Source organism: Varanus komodoensis, unplaced genomic scaffold, assembly GCF_004798865.1.
Source record: "Varanus komodoensis strain SLA01 unplaced genomic scaffold, ASM479886v1 scaffold219, whole genome shotgun sequence".
Classification (NCBI taxonomy): Eukaryota; Metazoa; Chordata; class Lepidosauria; order Squamata; family Varanidae; genus Varanus; species Varanus komodoensis.
In genome coordinates this window covers 1-23,044 of record NW_025335604.1, presented here as the reverse complement: position 1 = coordinate 23,044, position 23,044 = coordinate 1, and the positions used below count along the sequence as shown (strand labels likewise).

General features: G+C 44.7%; 1 protein-coding gene across 1 annotated transcript in view; it reads left to right on the top strand.

The window, feature by feature from the left end:
- The window catches only part of LOC123023904 (transcription factor IIIB 90 kDa subunit-like), a gene marked incomplete at its 3' end in the record, with an annotated part of 84,139 nt that extends 63,914 nt beyond the window's left edge, over positions 1–20,225 (top strand). Inside the window, exons 8-10 of the mRNA XM_044431041.1 lie at positions 17,938–17,999; positions 19,644–19,725; positions 20,057–20,225. Coding sequence (XP_044286976.1) covers positions 17,938–17,999; positions 19,644–19,725; positions 20,057–20,225 — 313 coding nt within the window. The remainder of the gene's footprint in view (positions 1–17,937; positions 18,000–19,643; positions 19,726–20,056) is intronic.
- Between the last annotated feature and the right edge of the window lie 2,819 nt (positions 20,226–23,044).

Here is a 23,044-nt window from a genome sequence, read left to right as displayed (position 1 = left end):
GATTTTAAAGTATTAGCAAGGATGATTTAATAATTGTGGGCTGCTATGCTGCAGGGACTGATTGGGAACTCAGCAGTGATAAAATTCCACAGTCTCCAACAATCACAGATGAAAATAAGAACATTTGTGGATATTTGTAACACCTGTATCCTTGCACCGTGGTTTGTTTGAGGAGACCTCTGCCTCAGTAACAGAGGAGGATTGTCTCTGTCTATGGTACCCTTTGGTTCACTTTGACACTGGCCTCAAAAGCAAGGTGTGTGGTCAACTGATCATAGTAACTTTCAGGAATTGTCTACTAGAGTGTGGCATTTCACAGTGGCTCCATTACAGTAGTGGGACAGTGCAGCTGAAGGGCACTAAAATGCAGTTAGGATATATGAAACCATCAACACCTGTGTAGTCAAATTTCTGTTGGTTGTTGCTATGGCAGAATCTTTCCAGTTTGTTGCTTATGCTGCAAGTTGAATGTCCACTGGAGAACAATGTTTATCAAACTAATTAGAGGGAGGAAGCCCAACTTTCTAGCACTCCTGTATATTACGTATATGCATTTCAAGATAACATGGGTTCATGACACAGATATAAGTGAAGCTGTATCTCCTTCATTCATTACATGTTTGATGAGCCATAGATTTTTGACCTTCCCATTTGTCTTTTGACATTGCTGCTAAGGAACCACGTTGCCCATAAAACTTGATCTGAGGATTTAATTACATTTTGTGGCAAGAAAGATTTTAAATAAAGTAAAGATGAAATTAGCCAAAGGCATCTTCTTTCTCAACACTATTAAAAGGCTCTAGTAATTTTCTAAATGGCTGGGGTTATTGAACAGGCAGGTTAGAAAAGAGAAGAGAAGGTCCAGGGAAGTAGGTTAGAGACATATAAACACAGAAACAGAACGAGTCAGAAGGGGTCTTCCGGGCCATCTAGTCTGACCCCCGGCTCCAGCCAGCTCACTCATGACATGCCTACCATGTGCATGTCCAGTCTTTCCTTGAACACCCTCACCGATGGGGCTTCAACCACCTCCTGTGGAACCCTATTCCATACTCTAGGGATCCTAACTGTCAGGAGGTACTTCCTGGCATCTAACCGGAACCTTTCTTCCCTGAGTTTTGCTCATGTTGTTCATGTTTGACTGGTAGCATGTAGAATACAGACTGGGAAAGCAGCTTGAGGGTTATACTGAATCATATTCTACTGCAGACTTCCTCAGCCTGCCTTCCAGATGTTTTAAGCATCATCTCCCTTCCGTTCCAATCAGAGTACCCAGTGGTCAGGAATCCAGTCCAAATCATTGGGAGAGCACCAGATTGGGGGGCACTGTGCTCTACTCACCTTCGTACAATTACCTTCACCAGGCAAACTATTCAGCATCCCTACAACAATCTGTGGGTTCTGAGTGATTTGTTAACCACGCCAGTTACCCATCCCCACTAGTTCAGATGTCATAGCACGCTACACCCAGCAAGCTTAATATGTAAATCAACCGGCATGTAACTTGCACGCACAATTTAGCTAACAAGCTACCCTGGGTTATTAACCACACTGCGATCATGTGAACTGGCCCATTCCCTGTGCTTACCTGTCATTCTAGTTCAGGGGTGACAACTTGTGGTTCTCTTGATGCTTTAGCCTACAACACCCATCATCCATCACCGGTGGCTATTCTAACTAGACCTCATGAGAGTTGTAGCCCCAAACATCTGGAGGGCCACGAATTTCCCACCCTTTGTTCTAAACTGTAGTTTCAAATGAAGTGCATCAGCTGCAGTGAGCTTTGGGCTCACATGCTTTACCCTTCTATCGCCTCTTCCTGCAGGGCCGAGGAGAAGACATTGGCAGCCTTTCTTTTGATTTCCCTTTTAGCGTGGCTTCTTGTTACATCTTCCCCTTGCCATACTTAGACTTTTATAGCAAATTGTGAGATAGCCTTGGCTAGGAGATGACAGAATATAATTCAACACTTGTGATTAGTGCAGTTTTCCTATTTTCTGGAATTTATTTCTGTACCTTTCTGTTTTTACTTTCTAGCAAATGATATGATTGCAAGAGTCTAGATTGTTGGCACGACATTTAGTAACTGGAGCAAAGTAATACTTTTCCGACCTCCAACCCCAAAGTCTTACTGATCAAAATGATATTTTTTTAACTTATGTAACTTACCAGAATATTTGCGTTCCGCATGAATTAACTGGACTACTGTCACAGGTCTGCTTACATCATCATCAATCATGGGCTGAATATTTTATGTAAACCCATGCATTAAAAATGGCATATATCATAAAATGTAGAAATTTGCTCTTTCTCCATTCTACTGGTGCTTTCAATCAGACACATTTGTTGGTATTGAGGGGGCTGTCCTGGCGGAATCTTTTGTAAAGGCAGGCATCCAGTGGTTGCCTCTTTGATTGGACCAGCCATGGAATTAAGCGGAAAGAAATAGGCAATTTTCTACTGATGGAGGCATTTGAGCTTCACAAGGCTGTTCAGTTAGGGAAAAATGAGCAGGTGAAATTGAGCAGCTTTGTGAAACTTTAATAAAAGTTGTGATTTTGAAACTTGTGTTTATTAAGAGCCCAAACAGATTTAACCTTTAATCTTTTGTTGCATTAAGTGTGTTATTTTTCATTTTATAATAACAGTAGTGGTGGGAAGGGTTTCTGTGAAGGGTACCCCTGTAGAGCTGCCCAAGTGAAAACGGATTCCTAATTAACCCCAGGACAGAACCCTGCATTGCCACTGTTCACCTATAAAACACAGAACACGTTTTACTTCAACATAGAAGCTGAGCTCAGTTATATATAAAACATACTTTGCAGTACAAGCGTTTATGTTCTTTTTAACAGTAGAAAGTGTGCGTGAACAAGAGAGAAAGATATTTGTGCAGGCTTTTCTTCTGCATGGCTTAATTTTTCCCTCCACAATTAGAGCCTATTATGAAGATTTACCATCTGTTTCAAACAATCTTGAGAGCACTTCCACAAATAAAAATCTTATCCAGAACATCTGGGAGAAATGGTGTGGCTAGCAAGTAAACACAGATGCTTATGTGCATTTACATGCTGGCCACCGTTATGGGTCGCAGGACCTATTCAGTGCCACAGTGTGCTCCAGCTTAATCCTAATCTTCGGAAGCCACACTGTAGCCCGTCAGATGCTGAATCAGCCGTTTCCCTTTTTCTCCACTCCTGTGGAAAGACTGGAACAGCAAAATCTGGCAGCGAAAAGAAACTTACTGGGAGTTAGAAGAGTCCTGTGAGGCCAGAATAGGACCAGAGAAGCAAAGACACGTCAACGTCTTGTTTCCTTACATTTCCTGGCTACCAATCCTTGTCCTTTGCATCTCATTGGTATGAGATTTGCCGCCTTATTCCTAGAGGTGGGGATGAGCTGTGTGCCCTTGTTGTTGTTGTTATGTGCCATTAAGTTGTCTCAGAGTTAGGACGATTCTATGAATGAATGTGACAGCCCCACTAAGCGCTTATAAGTCTGTGTATCCTAAAGTCAGCAACTCTGTAATCCAGTTAATGTTACTCATGCTTATATGCCACTCTTCTTGCTTGTTTTAAAGACAGGTTTGGGGAGACATAGCCCATTCTGCACTGCTCTTTTCCTTTTTGCCTAAACCCTTAGTTTCAAACATTTTGAATTCCCCTTTTATTAACACCTCATTTATGCTGTGTTCTTTGCCCTAAGGCAGCAGCATGTGTAAAAGGGGCACTGCTGGTCAGATGGATTTGTGAGTTCTGGAGCGGCAGTAGTGGGATGCTAAAGAAGCACAATGGAATCTCAAGCTGCTAAGAGCTTCTAAGAGTGTGATCATAAGTTATACTGCATGTGATGTACTGATGTTAATTGCTCGTGAGCCCAATTTCTAGAACTTAATCAGCCACCAGTGGAGAGAGTGACCTGAATCGGACTGGGAACTGGGCATGTAGGAAGAGTTTTACTCCCTTTCTTCCTGATGAAAATATTCCTTCTCCAAAGCTGATATCATTAACACATTCCATTTTTGTCCTACCTGTGAGGAACAGAACATGGCTTACTTTGTTCTCCTCCACTCCATTTTTATCTTCACAACAACCCTGTCAGATAGGTCTTCATTTTTGGCCACAGGCAAAACCCTTTTTATTTTCCTGTTATTTTAATTGTTAATTGGTTTTAATTGTGGTTTTAATGTTTAATCACTGGTTGCTGTGCCATTTTTATTTACTTGTGCTTTGTAAACTGTCCTAAGACACTAGTAAAGAAGGTGTGCCTGGATCCATAGATGGCTACCAATTACATACCGGCAGCCAACATCCTGTTTCTGGGCAAGGTGTTGGAGCGGGTGGTGGCGGGACAACTCCAGGTACTCTTGGGTGAAACTGATTATCTGGATCCATTTCACTCTGGCTTCAGACTCGGGTATGGTACTGAATCTGCTTTGGTCCCCCTGTACCTGTGCAGGGAGAGAGACAGGGGGAGTGCGTCTCTGTTGGTTCTGCTGGACCTCTCAGCGGCTTTTGATACCATCAACCATGGTATCCCCCTGGATAGGCTGGTGGGTTGGGAGTAGGAGGCACTGCTTGGCAGTGGTTCCGCTCCTACCTTGCCGGCTGATTCCTGAAGGTGGTGCTGGGGGACTTCGGCTCTGTGCCATGGCAACTCTGCCATGGAGTACCACAGGGCTCTATTTTGTCCCCCTTGCTATTCAACATCTACATGAAACTGCTGGGAGAGGTCATCAGGAGGTTTGGGCTGTGGAGTCATCAGTACGCTGATGACACCCAGCTCTACCTCTCGTTTTCAACTAACCCAGGTGAGGCAGTGGCTGTCCTGAACTGGTGCCTGGCTGAGGTAATGGACTGGATGAGGGCCAATAAACTGAAGCTCAATCCAGGTAAGATAGAGGTCCTGTTGGTAGGTGATTCGAGTTTCCGAGTAAGTGATTTGGGCCCTGCCCTAGATGGGGTTGCATGCTCTCTAAAGGACAGGGTCCGCAGCTTAGGGGTGCTCCTCGATCCGGAACTGTCCCTGGAAGCCCAGGTGACAGTGGTGGTGAGGAGTGCTTTCCTTCAGCTTTGGATGATCCATCAGCTGCATCCTTACCTGGAGGAGAACTGCCTAGCAACAGTGACACACGCACTGGTTACTTCCCGCTTGGATTACTGTAATGCACTCTACGTGGGCTGCCCTTGAAGACAGCCCAGACACTTCAGATGTTGCAAAATAGAGCTGCCAGGATGCTGTCGGGGACTGGTCGTTACTCTTACATAACTCCAGTCCTCTATCCCTTGGCTTCCCATTGAAGTCCGGGCTTAATTTGAGATGCTGGTTATTACCTATGAAGTCTTAAATGGCTTGAGACCACGATACCTAAGGAACACCTTTTTCCCTACATGCCCTCCCACCTCCTAGATCGGCAGCAGAGGCCCTCCACCGGGAACCCTCTTTGCAAGAGGTCAGGAGACAGAGTACTCGGAGGAAGGCCTTCTCTGCGGTGGTGACCCGACTATGGAACGCGCTCCCTAGAGAGGTCCGCCTGGCGCCGTCATTATATGCTTTTCTTTGACCTTTTTCTTTGACCGATATTTTAACATATAGTTATTTTAATTGTGTTAGATTTATTTTAAATAGATTAGTTTATGCTCAGTGTGGAACAGTTAACTTATTTGATTGAGGATTGAAATAATGTTGTAACCCGTCCAGAGACGACAGTGATGGACGGCCTACAAATTTTCTGAATGAATGAATGGACGGTCTATAAAAGCTTTAAATAAATAAAGTGAGGTGGAGAGTCTGTGACTGGCCCAAAGTCACCCAATGAGCTTCATGTGTGAGCAGGGACTAGGCCGAGATCTCCCAGATCCCCAGTCCAACACACTAACTCCAGTCATACCACATTGGTACTCAAGATGGAAGCTTCTATTTGTAAGAACATACTTAAAAAAAATCAGGATATTTTATTTTAATCAATACAGCTGTTAGCTATTATTGCCTAGGTGCTGCTTAAGTGCCGCCCCCACTCCATGTGTATCTTTAAAAAATCTGTTCATCAATTGCTTGCGCACAATAAACGTCACACCTGTTCTGCTGCCAAAAGAGAGAATGTTGGGAAATTTATATAAGGTGATGGTTGGAGAGGGCAGAAAGTATCCAGACGATTAGTCATGCAAGTCTTCCCAAAACAACAAAGAGGCTTGGGGGCCATAATGGCGAATTGGTGTCTTACTGCATCAGCTTTTGTGGGTGCAAGTACAGGAGCATCTGGGGCAGGTTTCCAGCTGGCTTATGTTGCCTGGTAATGCTCTCTGGGGCTTGCTGGTGACTCATTCTGCCCTACCTACATCAGGGGATCCTATGCAGGATTGATCCTCTTCATTTGCATAGCCTTCTTCCAAAGCTGAGTTTTTTGCTAGAGTGTGACAGAGATACAGGGAACATAATGACTTCGCTCGCCGTCCCTCCCTCCCTCCGTGTGTGTGTGTGTGTGTAGAGATATAGATACATAGATAGGTATGTATCTATAGTGTCTTGCAGTATTTGCCCCCTTTTTACTTTTCCACAGTTTAGAAACATAGAAGCATAGCGAGTCAGAAATGGTCTCCTGGGCCATCTAGACTGACCCCCAGCCAGCTGTGCTCATTGTCCAATTTTTCTTTGGACACCCTCACTTATAGGGCCTCAACCATCTCCCTTGGAAGCTTGTTCCATATCCTAGGGGCTGTAACCATCAAGAAGTACTTCCTGACATCTAACCTGAAGCCTGGTTCCATGAGCTTTGCACCATTGGAATGAGTCCTGCCCTCCACTGCAGGGAAGAACAGGTCACAGCCCTCCTCCACATGACATCCCCACACATACCTTTAAGTCGCTAAAAGGTCTTCTTGAAGTCTCTTCTTCTCCAGGCTGAAAAGACCCAGTTCCCTCAGTCTCTCCTCATATGTCATCCCTCCCAACCCGGGTACCATTCTTGTGACCTTGCGCTGAATTGATACTAACCTAGCTATGACTCTCCTATAACATGGAGTCCAGAACTGGATGCAGTACTCCAATTGTGGGTGCACCAGAGTCATGTAGAGTGGTATCAACACCTTCCTAGATCTGGAAGCCATGCTTCAGGCTATACATCCAAGGGTGATGTTTGCCTTCATAACCACTGTGCCACACTGCTGGCTCATGCTCAGCTTGCTGTTGGCAAATACCCTGAGATCCCTTTCACAAGTGCTGATCTTCAGCCACTTGTCCCCTATCTTGTACCTGTGATACGTATTCTTGTGTCCCAAGTGCACGACCTTGTACTTATCCACATTGAATGCCATCCTTTTGTCTCCCACCTATTTTCACAGCCTGTCCAGATTCTTCTGGATCTGGATCACCTGCTCCTCAGTTGTGTCCACTGCCCCCACTTTGGTATTGGCCATGAAATTCCCTATTAATAGCTATCCCTCTTATGAGCCTTTCCATCACCTTTCTATTTTGTTGCGTTATAACTCAGAGAGACATTAATCGGCATTCGTACCATTTATCTGGTAAATCTGGACCCATTTCAGTCTGGCTTCAGACCCGGGTATGGCACTGAATCTGCCTTGGTCGCCCTGTACGATGACCTGTGCAGAGAGAGAGACAGGGGGAGTGCATCGATACCATCAACCATGGTATCCTTCTGAATAGGCTAGCGGGATTGGGGGTCGGAGGGACCACGTGGCAGTGGTTCCACTCCTATCTCAACGGCCGATTTCAGAAGGTGGTGCTGGGGGACTATGGCTCTGCGCCATGGCAGTTATGCCATGGAGTTCCACAGGGGTCCATTTTGTCCCCTTTGCTATTTAACATCTACATGAAACCGCTGGGAGAGGTCATCAGGAGGTGTGGGCTGCGAAATCATCAGTATGCTGATGATACCCAGCTCTGCCTCTCATTTTCAACCAATCCAGGTGAGGCAGTGGCTGTGCTGAACTGGTGCCTGGCCGAGGTAATGGGCTGGATGAGGGCCAATAAACTGAAGCTCAATCCAGACAAGACGGAGGTCCTGTTGGTGGGTGGCTCGGGCCTCAGGATGGGGGACTTGGGCCTTGTCCTAAATGGGGTTGCACTCCCTCTGAGGGACAGGGTTCGCAGCTTGGGAGTGCTCCTCAACCCTGAGCTGTCTCTAGAAGCTCAGGTGATGGTGGTGGCGAGGAGTGCCTTCCTTCAGCTTCGGCTGATTCATCAGCTGTGTCCCTTCCTGGAGAACGACTGCCTGGCGACAGTGACACACGCGCTGGTAACTTCCCGATTAGATTTCTGTAGTGCACTGTACGTGGGGCTATCCTTGAAGACGGTCCGGATACTTCAGTTGGTGCAGAATAGAGCTGCCAGGTTGCTGACAGGGACTGGGTGTTGTTCTCATATAACCCCAGTTCTCCGTCAGCTCCACGGCCTCCCGATTGAAGTCCAGACCCAATGCAAGGTGTTGGTTATGACCTATAAAGCCCTAAACGGCTTGGGACCTGGATATCTAAAGGAATGCTTGCGCCCATATATGCCCTCCCGCCCCTTGAGATCAGCAACAGATGCCCTTCTCCGGGAACCCTCTGTGAATGATATTAGGAGGGTGAGTACCCGGAGGAGGGCTGACTTGATACTCGATGGATAAGTAATATGAGCATAAACAAGTATTAGGACTTAAATGGCTGCATTTAGTTGATGTCGGTGTTTGTATCCCAGATCAGGCATTTGGTTTATGTGTCTTGCTGTGCCATGTGGACATGCCTATTTGAGAGCAGACTAATTGATTTTATAGGGTTAATGCATATAATTTGGATCATGCTGTGGAAATCTGCCATATTTCTGATTTGTTTGAACATCTAGGAAGCATTGACTATTGAGAGGTCAGAAAATTAATAAATAAATGCTATTTTAATTATTGCCACATTGAAGGGCTTGAATTCTCTGCTAGTGTGTTTTTAAACAATTAAAAACAATTGCACAATCTTATAACACATAATATTTTATTTTATAGCATAGTGCTTCATTAATAGCCTGGTACAGGAAAATTGAGTTGTACTTAACAGTACAGGATTCTCTGTAATCCATTTACTGTCTGGCGGTAAAGAAATCCTCTTATTTGGACATAGTTTAGCCTCCTGTTCTAGAAATAACAGAAATGTCTTAGGGTCTCGATGTCTTCTGTGCCTATCTGGCTGGCCGATTCCAGCTGATGGTGCTGGGGCACTTTGGATCTGCTCCATGGCAGCTTTGCCATCGAGTTCTGCAGGGCTCTATTTTGTCCCCCATGCTATTGAACATCTACCTGAAATCACTGGGAGAAGTCATCAGGAGGTTTGGGCTGCAGAGTCATCAGCATACTGATGACACCCAGCTCTACCTCTCATTTACATCTGCTCCAGATGAGGCAGTGGCTGTACTGAACTGGTGCCTGGCCAAGGTGATGGGCTGGATGAGAGCCAATAAAATGAACCTCAATCCAGATGAGATGGACATCCTGTTGGTGGGCGGTGTGGGTCTCCAGGTAGGTGATTTTGACCCAGTTCTGGATGGGGTAGCACTCCCTCTAAAGGATAGGGTCCGCAGCTTGGGAGTGCTCCTTGACCCAGAGCTGTCACTGGAGTTCCAGGTGGCGGTGGTGGCAAGGAGTGCTTTCCTACAACTTCAACCATCAGCTGTATCCTTACCTCAGTGAGCACTCCCTTGCAACAGTGATACATGCTCTGGTAACTTTCCGCTTGGATTACTGCAACATGCTCTACATGGGGCTGCTCTTGAAAATGGTCTGGCTACTGCAGCTGCTGCAGAATAGAGAAGCCAGGCTGCTGACGGGGACCAGCCGTTACTCCCACATAACGCTGGTCTTCTACCAGATCCACTGGCTTCCGGTTGAAGCTGGTTTTGACCTATAAAGCCCTAAACGGCTTGGGACCAGGATACCTGAAGGAACGTCTCCTTCCTTATATGCCCTCCCACCCCTTAAGATCTATGGGAGAAGCCCTGCTCTGGGAACCCTCTCTAAGAGAGGTAAAAAGGTCATCAACTCGGAGTAGGGCCTTCTCTGCTGTGGTGCCCAGACTCTGGAATGCGCTCCCCAGAGAGGTACGCCTGGCGCCGAGCTTATACTCTTTTTGGCGCCAGGCCAAAACTTTTTATTTAAACAGTATTTTCAACTCTAATAGTTTTTAAGTTTAGTCTCTCTGTTTGGTTTATTGTTTTGTTCTGTTTTATTATTGACATTGTTGTTTTAATTGTCCTTTTTAATATTGTCAGCTGTCCTGAGATTTTGTATAATAGGACAGCATACAAAAGCTTTAAATAAATAAATAAATAAATAAATAAATAAATACATGTAAATATTTCAAAGTATAACGTCAAGTAATGCATTCTCCGTTTAATTTAAAGACAAAAGGTTGCATGACTTTTTAAGTGGCAACCTGTTAATTGGAAGAAGCAATCTGTAAAATGGAAAAGCAGAAATAGGGCCTACTTCAGCACTTCTAGGCTCTGTTGATTCCAGAAGAGAGATTTAAGCACATGCTTCTTGGAAATGAATGGGCTTAACTGTGACTGAGTTTTGTGACTTACATGGCGCATTTCTGTTCAGATCTGGGGCGTTTGCCACTGGCCACATCCACAAGCTTGTTTGCAAATCTGTGTGCTCTTCAGAAGCCGGCATTGCCCATGGTAGCCTGAAAAGCCTGGGGCACCAGGGTGTCCACAGGTCTCTTTCTGCATATCGTTCCTTTGCAGGTCTCCTTCGGTGACAGCTCCAACAAGGCAGGGCAGCATGGCAGAGGTCCATCAGGACTCAAGTGGCTGTCCCAAGACGCTAGGGCCTCTTACTCATGTTCTGGACGGGCTGAGTGGCAGCAGAGCCATGCCATTCTCGCGTATCTTTTAGCCCAGGAGGACATCCTGGATCGCACCTGGCTGGGGCAGTCTTCCATTTCTCAATGGGAAAGGCTGGCAAGAGAGCACAGGTTTATGATGCATGATCCGAGCAGCGCCTCCTGTAAACGAGTCTGTGGCCGCCCTCCTGCTCACGCATGCACCCATCTGTCAGCCCCATCGCACCGAGACAGTGAAACCCAGGAGTGCGTACCCTGGGGGCATTTTGTTCTCAACAGTCCATGAGTCAAGGGGGGCCAACACAATGGGTGCCATGGCACCCATGAGCATCTTCAGTGGTGCCTGCAAAACAGCCCTTAGTCTAGTGCTTGGGCCATCAGCTTTTCATTTTTTTAATGCACAAGCACAGATCTGTATATATTTGTAGCAATAAATACATATGAAATGCATGGACTTTTATAGAAATTGGGCTATAAGTATCCATTTGAAAGTGGTGTTTATATGGCACCTGTTCAAATATGGGAAGCATAGTAAGGTCCATGGCATTTTAGGAGGTGTTTACCCTCCCACTGTTGTGTTATCCATTTTTTAGCTATCACAAAGCCACAAAAATGCCCACCATTTCTTATTTTGTGGCTTTGTGATAAACGATATGAAAAAGCATGTACATCCATGAACATGAACATCCTTCAGTACAGAATTTGTCATAACCTCTTCCTAGAAAGAAGCAGCTATTAAGCATTGCCAAAACATATGAGTTAACAAAACATTGCTTCTAGAAGTTAGCTGCATTAGACAATTCTGTATTGAAGAGGTGTTATGTGTTTCTGCATGCTGATCCACTGGTTAGGCATTTTGTGGTGATAGTCACAAAAGTTTCTCAAGTGGCAAAATGTGGTCAGAAATGGTTGTGGACCCTGGTGTTGAATAATATAAATGTGTCCATGTGGTCAAAGCCTTCAGTAAGATCTGCAGCCTCATGGGGCAGACTTCAGAACCAGCAGGTAGCTTCGTGGGTCTGTAGGAAGGTGAATAGACTGTGGAGGCAGACATGTGCCTGTGGACTGTGGGGCAGTCCATAGCTGGTCCCCCTGCCTAGGCCGTCAACAGCGATGGCTCTGCTCAGATGGAACACACAAATATGACTGCTGTGTAAGTTTGCTTGAAGGTTTGGCCACGCCAATCAGTCAAGCTCTTATTCCAGCCTGTGTGAGGCTGAGTTGATTTGCTACTTGTGCAGTTAAAAAAAATCACCCTAGAGATCTCTGCAGCATCACCAGGGCCTCTGGAATGATTTGTCATTTTCCAATTTCTATAACTTATTTCTAAAATGTATACCCATTCCTTCACTGCCAGCTGCCTGCCATTCTCAGCGTGGCTTCCTATGCAAGGAATGTGTGCCTCCCCAGGAAACGCGCCAGCATCTCTGCAGTGAAACTGCTGCAGGAAGGTGAGCTTTGGCAGGTGGCTGATTATGCTGACCTTGGATGCCAGGTCTGATTAGGAGTGATAAAACTGCTAGAAATCCATCTTAAAATGGCAGACAATAAAACCACGGAATCAATAGCAGCAGCAGCAACTTTCCCACTAACCCCACAGATCTGGTTCCCAAAATCCTGAATTAACAAACAGACAGTTCATTTTGTCAGATGTGCTTCCTTCAAGAGGTAATTCTAGAGCCTTCCTCAGAAAGCCTTGCTGTTTTCAACTGTTAAGTTGAATTCCCCACAGCAGGAATGAACAAGTTTGGGGTATCCAGGAGTCATTTTTGCCCATCATGGCCCCCTTATGGATCTTATTCCTGCTGTTGCCATGCAGCTGATTTTGACAACAGTGGCAACCCCCCCCCCCACACACACCAACCATGTTTTGCTTCCGGGTTTGGGCAACAGGCTGCCACAGAAGATGAAAACAGCTAAATCACACTTGTTTTTTCTGGTGGTGTTTTTGCTGTTGCAAATCTTGGTGATGTGGCAATGGCGTCCACCCCTTCTCTACAAGAAGTAAGTCTGATCAGGGCTTTCCATCATGATCTGCATGGACAGGGTAGGGCATGGGGTTAGGGCTGGTAGAAGAATAAAACTTGTAGCTACAAAGCCGTTCTGAACTAAGCATTATGAACCCCAAATTGACGGGCTGTGAAGCTTCCCTTGTACTCTTAGCGGTGTCTTCTCTGACTGGCAATCATTCGGACCTATCATAGGTGGAAATCTTTCCAAATCCTGCTCCCAGAAATCTTTTGAACCCGAGTGGCCAAAGATCGAATCTAGGAGCTTTTATGAACAAAGCGGCGTGCTTTCCTGCTGAGAAATGGACCTTTCTCTTTCTTTTGCAACGCTTGCATTTATCTTCTGGAGGGCTGGGGCCGAGAGGAGGGGAAGGGGAGGTGGCGGCAGCGCTGAACAGCATGACAGATGCTTTCAAGTTGCAGGACTGTAATTGACTTGGAGACTTGATCGAAAGCTGCGGAAGCTGCTGGTTATGCTAGAGAGATTAGAATGGGCAGGGAAGGTGGTGGGGTGCATGTCTGTTGCTCCTTGCCCTTGTTTAACCGCAAAGACACTCTCTGATCTGCTTACAGGATTAATCGCCTAAAGCAGTACCTCTTTTAAAAAAAAAACCTCATAACTCTGTTTTTACCTGTGCTCTGCAGGCTTTAACTTCCTCTGGAAGAAGAAGAAAAAAGTCAAAACTTGTAAGGAACCACATCAAAACCATTCAGACTTAGGTTGTTTTAAGATCATGGGCCAAAGTAGTGGTCACATCTGTGTTTATACAAAAATTCAGGCCTTTCTATTAAAGATTGGAATATTGTTCAGGAACTCTTTGGAAAACGTGAGCAGAAAGGGGGTGCCTGTTTTTGGCTGAAAAAGAGCCAAAAGTCAGGAGCTCCTTTCCCCCTGTCTCTGGAGCAAGCTGTTTAATGGACAACAGATGGCCACTCTCCGTGGTTTGGGCTGATCGGCTGGTTTTGTTGACGATTGCCCTGGTGTTTGCTGGGCTGTGTTGGAGCAGCTGTTTTTCCTTCTCAAGTTGGAGCATTACAGTGGATGTTTATTGTATAACAAAACAATTTTGTTTAGAGGGGACATAAAACCTGGGAATTTGAATACCCCATGTATTCTTGGTGAAATCCTTTCATGTAATGAATGCCTGTCAGACCAATGGAAGAGTGGCTATTTGCAGGCAGGACCAGTAGCCATCAATTACTCCCTGTGCTGCTTCTCTTGAGGACAGGTCATGCTTATTTTGGATCACTTCCTTTTAGATCCTTTTCCTGCAATTGGGCAGTTGGCAAATGAGTTCTCTGTCCCTGTCACTGATGGGGAAAACAACTGACTCGACATTCCAGAACAAGTTGAAATTCAACTGTTGACATCAAAGTGATCTGCAGTACATGGAAACAGCCTAATTTTCAGACTAGCATATTAAAGATTTTTGCAGTTTCAGACATTTTCCCATTTTTGTGTTTTTTTACAAAACATTAAGAATAATTTGGGAGGATTAGACTGAGACACATGCCTCAAAGTTCAAACGTACTAAGTTAACTTCTAAAGAAATGTGGAGGTGCTGAAAAAGTGAAGGTAGCGCATAAAACGATTTGCCTGTTAATTTCTGAACAATGTCTTAAAACAGGAGTTGGCAGAAGGCAGACAGGTAATAACTGGCTGGTGGATCACCCTGTGTCTCCCCCTGGTTGCTGGGATTCTTGCAAAGAATGAGGGATTGGGTGAATATTGATCTGGTCCAACAGAGCACTTCCCGTTTTAGAAGATAATTAATATTTAGGATCTTTTAACCCAGTTTAATTATAGTGCTGCATTTGAGGCACAGTTACCAGGGACAACCCGTGAGTGCAGAAAGCCGTTTCCCAAGTGATGGCTTGCCTTGGTGGTATGGTGGGACTGCCAGGTGTCTCCCCTACTAGTGGATCCCCCGCTTGGAGATAATTGAGTTCACATCCTTACTCAACCATGAAGCTCACTGGGTGACCTTGGGCCGGTTACTCTCAGCCCCATTGATCTCACTGGGTTGTTATACAGCTGAAGTGGAGTCGCCATCTCTATGCATGTTGATGGAGGGACTCTAGCTTAGTGATGGAACCCTGACTGTGTGTGCTTTGGAGAATTGGTGAGCTCTTCTACCTGGGGCTCACGGGCTGCAATTTACCCACCAGGCTCCTTTCTGAGTAATTTGTCTTAAAAGATTATTATTATTTTTCAAAACTGGGATGGTGCCTTGCTTCAATGCTGCCCTCCAGCCCCATCTTTATTTAAGTTCAACAGAGAGGACTTCTGTGGTAGAGCTCAGATTCCCACTTCTGCCTTTCACTTAGATTCTTGGATAAGTTTATTTTCTTTTATGTATTTGCCTTTTGGAGGAAAGAGTGTTTTGTGTTTGGCCTTGTGCCCTGCCACAGCAGCTGTTTTATGAATGGACTGGGCAGCCCTAAGGCAGCCATTTTGTGAGTATGCCCACAACTTTGAGAATGCCAAATCTGTTGACCAATCATGTGCTGAAGACTCTGGAAGTCTGTTTGCATCCACTCAGAATAGACACCTCTGGTCTAGATACAGATCTGAGCTGGTATAAGGCAGCTCCAGTGTTGCTCTTTTTGGACCAAGGGTGGGATGATAATGCAGTTAATAGTGTGCTGTTGTCTTTAAATTATCCTACAAACTGGGGAGGAAAATAATCCTACTCCTCGGTTTCCCTGTATTTCTGATTTGCTGCAGAAACATGGCAATCTTTTCCTTTCCTCTTGGCAGATTGTTATGGTCAGGACAATTTACCAAGCAGTGGCAAGTTCATTGCCCCAACTTAGTACTTGACTGGTGGCTGTCTTGGTGGAGATTAAGCCACAGTTCAAAGAAATGAGATCAGTGGGTCATTCTCAACCTTCAGGAACAAAAGGGGGACAGCAACATTTGGACTTTGCAGCTAGGAGGTTAGGCGGGGAAGTGCTGTGTGTCTCCATCTGGAATGTGCTGGTTCAACCAAAAACACTCGCTCACCTTTTTAATGTCAGTCCACCTGCTTTGCACACTCAGCTCAAATTGCATGTCCTGGCAATCTTCACTTGGCACAACAGCCTCGTCTCTAAATGAAGGTTGCCCGAGTGCTGCTAAGGACATTGTGACCTCACATTTGTGTGTTTACTGGATCCTGGGGTGATTTATGTAAAGTCATCAAGAAGCCTATATTGACTAAATAGGAGGGAAAGTGTTGTCGGGGGAGGGGGGTTTACTAAAGGAGCCTTTTTTCCAGGTGTGTGTAAAGTTGTGCTGTAAAAAATTGGCCTACCGTGGAACAAGGCCTCATGTTTGCTGAGTTGTCAGTAAAACGCATGACTAAAACATGCCATTTAAAAACCTTCTGCTAGAGGCATTTTCTGTCAATATATTATCATAAAATTGCCTGTGGCAAATGCGTGTTGTCTGGTGCAGTCCCAAGAGAATGGAATGATAAAGTATACGAAATGTCTCAAGGAGTATAAATGTAAAAACATTATCTAGTGTGTTGAAGGGGAAATGCTCTTCGCATGTGAATATGATGTTTCAAGCTTAGGCCTTCTGAGAGATTTATGGGCACTTAATCAAATGTGTTCCTCCACTACCAGTTTCGAAACCCAGTTGAATGGTTTTCTGTGTGTCTCTGCTGTTTGGCTACACCTGCCAAACTACCACTTCAGTTCAGTGCTTCTGGCTTTTGGAACATCAGGAATCTACCATATGAGCCAGAACTTTTGCCAGAAGTCTGGATTCTGTGTGCATGCACATATTTGGGTGGGGGATTATTCCCAAGGCACTACAGTTAATGCACTTCTGATCATTCCCCTCTTATCACTAATAGGGCCATTATTTCTCACAATGTTTCCATCCTGTAGTCCAGCAGTTGATTTTCTCCCCTCACTCGAGTTTGCTTTATTGCTGCACTCTTGGATAGTGTTGCAGAGTTACAACCCAGAGACTGTGTGTTAGGATTAACAGCTGTAAGGCCAGGTGGGCCAAGAGTAGATCTGAAAATATTTGGGCTTCCATTTCCAGCGGCCTTGACCATTGGCCATTCCAACAGGGACTTCTAGGAGTTGGAGTCCCAAACATTTGGAGTTCTGTGTACCCCACCCAAATTAGGTGGGAAAATGACCTCCCCGTCTTCTAACTCCTCCAGTCCTTGAGCCATCTTTCTAATTCCTTCCCTGTTTTCTATAACACAGGATTCTGAGAGGGGTGTGATAGGAGCAAGTGATATGGCCTGGGAAAGGAATGGGGAAACAGCCGCTTCTACCACTTAGTTGTGGCATTCAAACCTATACACCAACCTGGCTAGTCTCACTATCAAGCGTGTTGGGTGGGCTGTGTGGAGGTCTGTGGAGGGGCAGCAGAGTACGACCCTCCCTAACGGTTTTCCTGTTACCCAGCTATCACCTGATCTTCCATATGCACATATGTCCAGTAACTCAGCAAAGCAAATGGCGTGATGATTGGGAATGTAGGCCAGCATTCTGTACACACAGTAGCAACCCCCTGCCCAGGTTTCTCATCAACTGGTGCATGCAGGCATGCTATCGCAGGTCAGCAAGTCTCTACTTCTATGAACCTGTCTAATCCTTTTTTGAAGTCTTCTAGATTTGTGGCCATCACTACTTCCTATGGTGGTACATTCTGTAGTTTAACTATATGATATGTTCACACTAGCATCCATCATTCACATGTTGCACACCCTTGACTTGGGGCATTTAAGCGTTGCTAACCTCTCATTCCTTTTCTTTGCATTTAATTGAGTGTTTGCTATTGACTCATATTAACAATGATTCCCAAGGAGATGGGAGCAAGCCTTGTTGGTGTCTATTCTCTGCACTAATTAACTGCAGTGACAATTTGTGTTCACACAAGGAACTGTAACAATGGGGAAATGTCGTTCAAAGAAAAATCTCCCTTTTTCCTTTTTGATTTGGATGGGTCTCATCCTCTGGAAGATTGCTTTGTTAGCAAACCAGTTATCAGGAAAGACTGTATTTCCGAGATGATTAAAGCCAGGGTATGAATCGGAGTTGATTTGGAATGAATACACACTCTAATTAAAATTTCTGTTGCTTCTGTTTAGATGAAAATACTGGAGATGGTGAATTAGATCTAAGTGGAATTGACGACAGCGAAATAGATATGGTAAGAATGCTTCCGCTTCCCTCTGCAGTAATAGTCTTTACATGCATGTGGATTTGTTAAGAATGTAAGATGTTTCATGAGGTCAAGATTCTTCTGTTTTACTCAGGCATCCAATTGACCCAATAAATGCTTTCTATCTATTCTGATAAAGCACATATCACAATAACTCAGGAAATTGTTAGTATAAGTGGTAGCAGGGCTAATAGTATAACATTAAAGTAACAGTGGAGAAAATAAGCAGGTACGGCCAGGTGGGAGATTACAGGCACGGAATGCAGGCACAGGGTTAAATCAAACATTCTGCAAGCAGATTTCCATCTATGCAACAGGACTTCCCCTTATTCTCCTTCCCTTGAAATCTATTCTGGAGGGTCCCCCAAGCTCTGGAGTAGATTTGAGGGGCTGCAGGCAAGTGGGAAAACCCTTTTCCCAACTCCTTCTGTGGCACTGGCGCACAGCCAGCACTAGATGCTTCCCATCAAATTAAGCAGGGAGGACTATCAGAAGCCTTAAATTTGTTTATTTGCTTATTTTAGTGCCACTCCTAATTTTCACAAATCCTGGACAGGTTTACAACAATACCATGAAGCAACAGAACAGTACAACAAGTGCACAATGATACACTGTAGAATTTGTTAATAATAGTGCCTGGCTGAAGGCACACCCAAGGAAAAAAGGTGACTTTTCTGTACGTCTCTAAAACACACGAGCACTGAGACTTGACATCCCGCAGAGAGGAGATCATTCTACAGGGCAAATGCTGCCACAGAGAAGGCCCATCTCTGTGTCATTCTCTAAAGAAAATGTGTAGGCCATGGCATGGCCAGCAGGGCCTCTGCTGAAGGTCGTAGTGGCCTGCGAGGTTGGTATAGGGGAAGTCTTTCCTTTAAGATAATGTTCTCCCTCTGCCTGTGTGTATATGAACATGAAGAGAGAGAGAGTTATCAGAGATATATTACGTTGGAAAGATGCCTGTTTCTTTTTTGATATGACACACTGGAGTTCAGTGGAGAGAGAAAGGCCTACTATACATGCTGAGAACTATTTCTTTGTTATTTCTCCTGTGTTTCTTTACTGGGGGTGGGAGCAGGTGGCATGAGCACTATGGGGAGGATTGGATGCCTTAAATGGATGCAGCTAAAGGAGGAGGGGCAGAACAACATAGTTATCTTCAATTCTTGTTTGCTTTTTCAAAAAAGAAGTGCTCCTATCCAGCCATTCCAACTAACTGGATTTAACAAAAGTCTATATGGTTATGACTATAGTGGTGGTATCCTAGAACCTTGTAAGGTCAGTGCAAAGGACCTGTGGATGGCGCTGCAACTCATTTCTCTTCATTGCCCCCAACATGTCCACCAACTGCAGCTGCTTTGGTAGTTCCCCCCACTTCTTTTTCTTGCCATTCCCTCCCTTCCCTCCCTGCTTTCCTTCCTTCCCCACTCTGCTGTATGCAACACTGCAGCTCCTTTCTCTCCTCTCTCCCACCTGGAAGCTCCCTCTAGATGGAGCAGATTGTTCTCAGAAAGAAGGGGGAAGAGGAAAAGCAGGAGAGCTCATGATGGTCAGTATGCAAATCGTATGCAAGACTGTGTTACTGCTTCCTTGATCAACTGCTGAAGGCATTGCACTTTTTCTCCCCTGTAGTACATACTTAATGATTCGGAAGCCAAAATAAAAGCAGAACTGTGGATGAAGGAAAATGCGGATTACCTGAAGGAACAAAAGGGTAAGCAAAATGAATGAAGCTCCTTTTCTGATAATTCATGTAGTGAACTAACTCTCTCTCTCTCTCTCTCTCTCTCTCTCTCTCGCACACGCACACGTGTCTCTTTGACTGTCTGGGTATATATAAACCTTTGTGTCTGTCTGTTGCATGCCCTCCCCAAAGAGGCCCACCTAGCACCTATGTTGTTGTATTTTTGATACCAGGCAAAGACCTTTCTTTTCTCCTACTCATTGCTCCCTAAGACAAATTACATTATTTATATAACCTTATAAATAAATGCATACTTTATTTGATAGCTGTTCTTTCATGATTTCCCACTATTCTTTTCCAGAAAAAGAAGCAAGGATAGCTAAAGAGAAAGAGCTTGGGATTTATAAAGAACATAAGGTAAATTCTACTTTTGGAATAAGAGGACTGCACAGATTGCTGGTTAATTATACTGGCAGAAAAATTAGAAAGGGTCAAGAGGAGGGCATCAAAAATGATCCAGGGTTTGGAAACACTACCTGTGAAGAGAAACTGAGAGAACTGTTCAGCCTTGAGAAGAGAAGAAGGAGGGGGGACATGATATCCCTCTATAAGTACCTCAAAAGCTGTCACAAGTAGGAAGGTCAAAATCTCTTCTTGCTGATACCAGAGTGTAGGACATGGAATAATCAAGTCAAATTGCGACAACCCAGGTTCAGGCTAGTTATCAGGAAAAGTTTCCTCACTGTCAGAGCAATATGGCAGTGAAAACAGCTGCCTAGAGAAGTGGTGGGCTCTCCCACACTACAGACATTCAAAGTGAAACTGGACAGCCATCTGAGTGGAATGGTGTTAAATTGTCAGCTGGGGTTAAACAGCAGGGGTTTGGACTTGATGACCTTCATGGCCCCTTCCAACTCTTCTACTCTATAATTCCTGTACTTGATGCCCTTGGACCAGATGTATAGTAACTGGTTCTGAATAAAGTGGAACAGTCTAAAGAATAAGCCAGTTTAACTTTGCTTTGCAGTAAGATTTTTTAAAGGCAACACACCCCATGCTATATATTACTTATAATAAATCTTGACCTTAAGTTTTTCAGATAGCAAGGCTAACATTTCTTGGCTAAACTTCTTTTTTTAACTATCGGTGGAGGGAAAGACTGAATTACAAGTATCTGTTTGAAGTGAGGCCTCAAAGGTTTTTTAAACTGTGTCTCTGTTTAATTCACTCAGCTGCTATTTTTGCTTGTAGCAGCAAGTATTTTTAATCAAAATAAAGCAAGTCATATTTGATGGAAACCTTCCTGATTACATTTTTAATTTTTTAAAAATCCAAACCCTGTTTGTTTTTCCCATTTTGGATTTTTGCAGTAGCATCTAGGCTCCTACATGTTTTCATAATGGGTTTCTACTTTAAGAATGAAACTATAATCCAATATGCGACTCGTAACTTGGAATTTTGTTTTTTCTTTCTTTCACAAAGCATCTGATATGTGCATAATCAGAATGTTCCTTTACTAACACTTTTACCCCCATCCTGCTCCCCCAGTGAAATCCCCCCACCCTTTCAGCAGCAATGCAGTGGTCGTTTTATAAACTGCTGGTGGCACTGCAGAGATAAAGCTTGCAACCTTGGGAAAGGGCAGGCTACTCCACTTCCCGTATCTGTTGTTCTTGTGAAAGGTCTCTGTCCTGAGCCTCTTCAAAGCCTCAATCACTGTAGCTTCAGGGGCACTGCTTTTGTCATTGTCAAAGCAGCCCTTCTTTTTGCAGCACCAGTGACAAAATCATGTGGTCAAAACCTGACATACCATATAACGGTGTTCCTGTTATCAGGCAAAAAGACTGTTTTTGAAACTAACCAACCTGTACTCTTCCCCCAAAAACATTAGTATACAAGCAGCAGCAAATGGGTACTAACAAGATATGCTCTGGGAAATTGTTTCAGTCCCACAAAAGTCCTGTTTTCATGCTGATTAATTTTCCTCTTTCTAAACAGCATTTGGCTCAGCCAGACTGATTAGCAAGGTGTGCCTGCATGCAGACAATCACCTGTGGTGTCTTAAACCATGGTTTATGAAGTCATGGCCAGGTGCTATGGCCACATGCGCCTCCTTACTCCTTCCTGTCATGTGCTGTGTTTTGATGCAAAGCTTCTGGCTTAGATAAGCTGGAGCTCCCTGTTAACACCTGATCCAAGGAATGCTGGCTTAATGTTGATTGATGTGAGGATAAAGTGGAAGACTATGAAAGCTGCCTTGCATTCCCTCCAAGGAAAAAAAGCAGGGTATAAATGTAATAAAATAACTAACCATGATTAAGCATCTCTGCCAATAATGCTTAACCTTCCCTCTAAATCCGTCATGTATGAAACTTTCCTTGTTTGATAGCTCATGCTAGCTTGGCATTAAATCCTAGAACTATCCACTCCACACCTGTGGTTTTCAGAAGGTGTTAAGTTCAGTGGCAAATCATCTGCTTTGCATACAGAAGCATCCAGATTCACTCCCAGGTATCTCTAAGCAGGATTAGGAAAGCCTCTTGCCTAAAATCCTAAATCTGGGTTCTCTAGTGTGGTGGAGAACCCTCTTGGTGCCCTCCACGGTTCCCTGTCCCTTCCGATGTTTGTTTATTTCTTAAGATTCTTTTATTATTTCTGAAAAGAGGACATTGCCATGCTGCAAGAAAGCACAGCCATCTAGGTGCATCTTTATTTGGGTTCAACAGAGTGTTTTTGCATTCTGCAGCTCAGATCTCCACCTCTTCCTTGTACTTAGATTCATAGCCAGTTACTTTCCTTTTAGTCTCGCCAATTTGCCTTCTGGGAAAAGAGTGACTTGTGACTATCCGCTTTCATGCATGAGCAAGCCTGCCCCCCTGCCCACAGCCATTTTGTGAGAGTGCCCACCATACTCTTGGGGAAAATACCGGATGTCCTCACCAAGCCATAAAGGCCGGGGACCCCTGCCCTAGACAGCCACTTTTACTCAGCAGAGACAACACGGAGCCAGCTGGACCATTGCACTGACTTGGCACAAGGCAGCTGCCTGGGCTTCTGCCGCTGCACTGAGCTTGAGTGCTGTTGGTGCCCAGGTGACCTTGTTGTTGCTCCGGCTAGCACACATTATTTCTCAGGGGCTTGCATTAACCCAAGCCCATTTACCGGCAGTTTTCCAGCTCTGTGTATTCCACTCGACTGCTTCCAGTGATCTGAGGAGCAGCAGTCCCGTGAGATCTCCCGAACACGGCTCTCGACTTTTACTTAAACTGCCGCTGTATCCCTTGAGCTTCAGAGCATGTACTCAGTGTTTCTGTTCCATTCTGATCATCAGCATGAAGGCCAGCAGTGT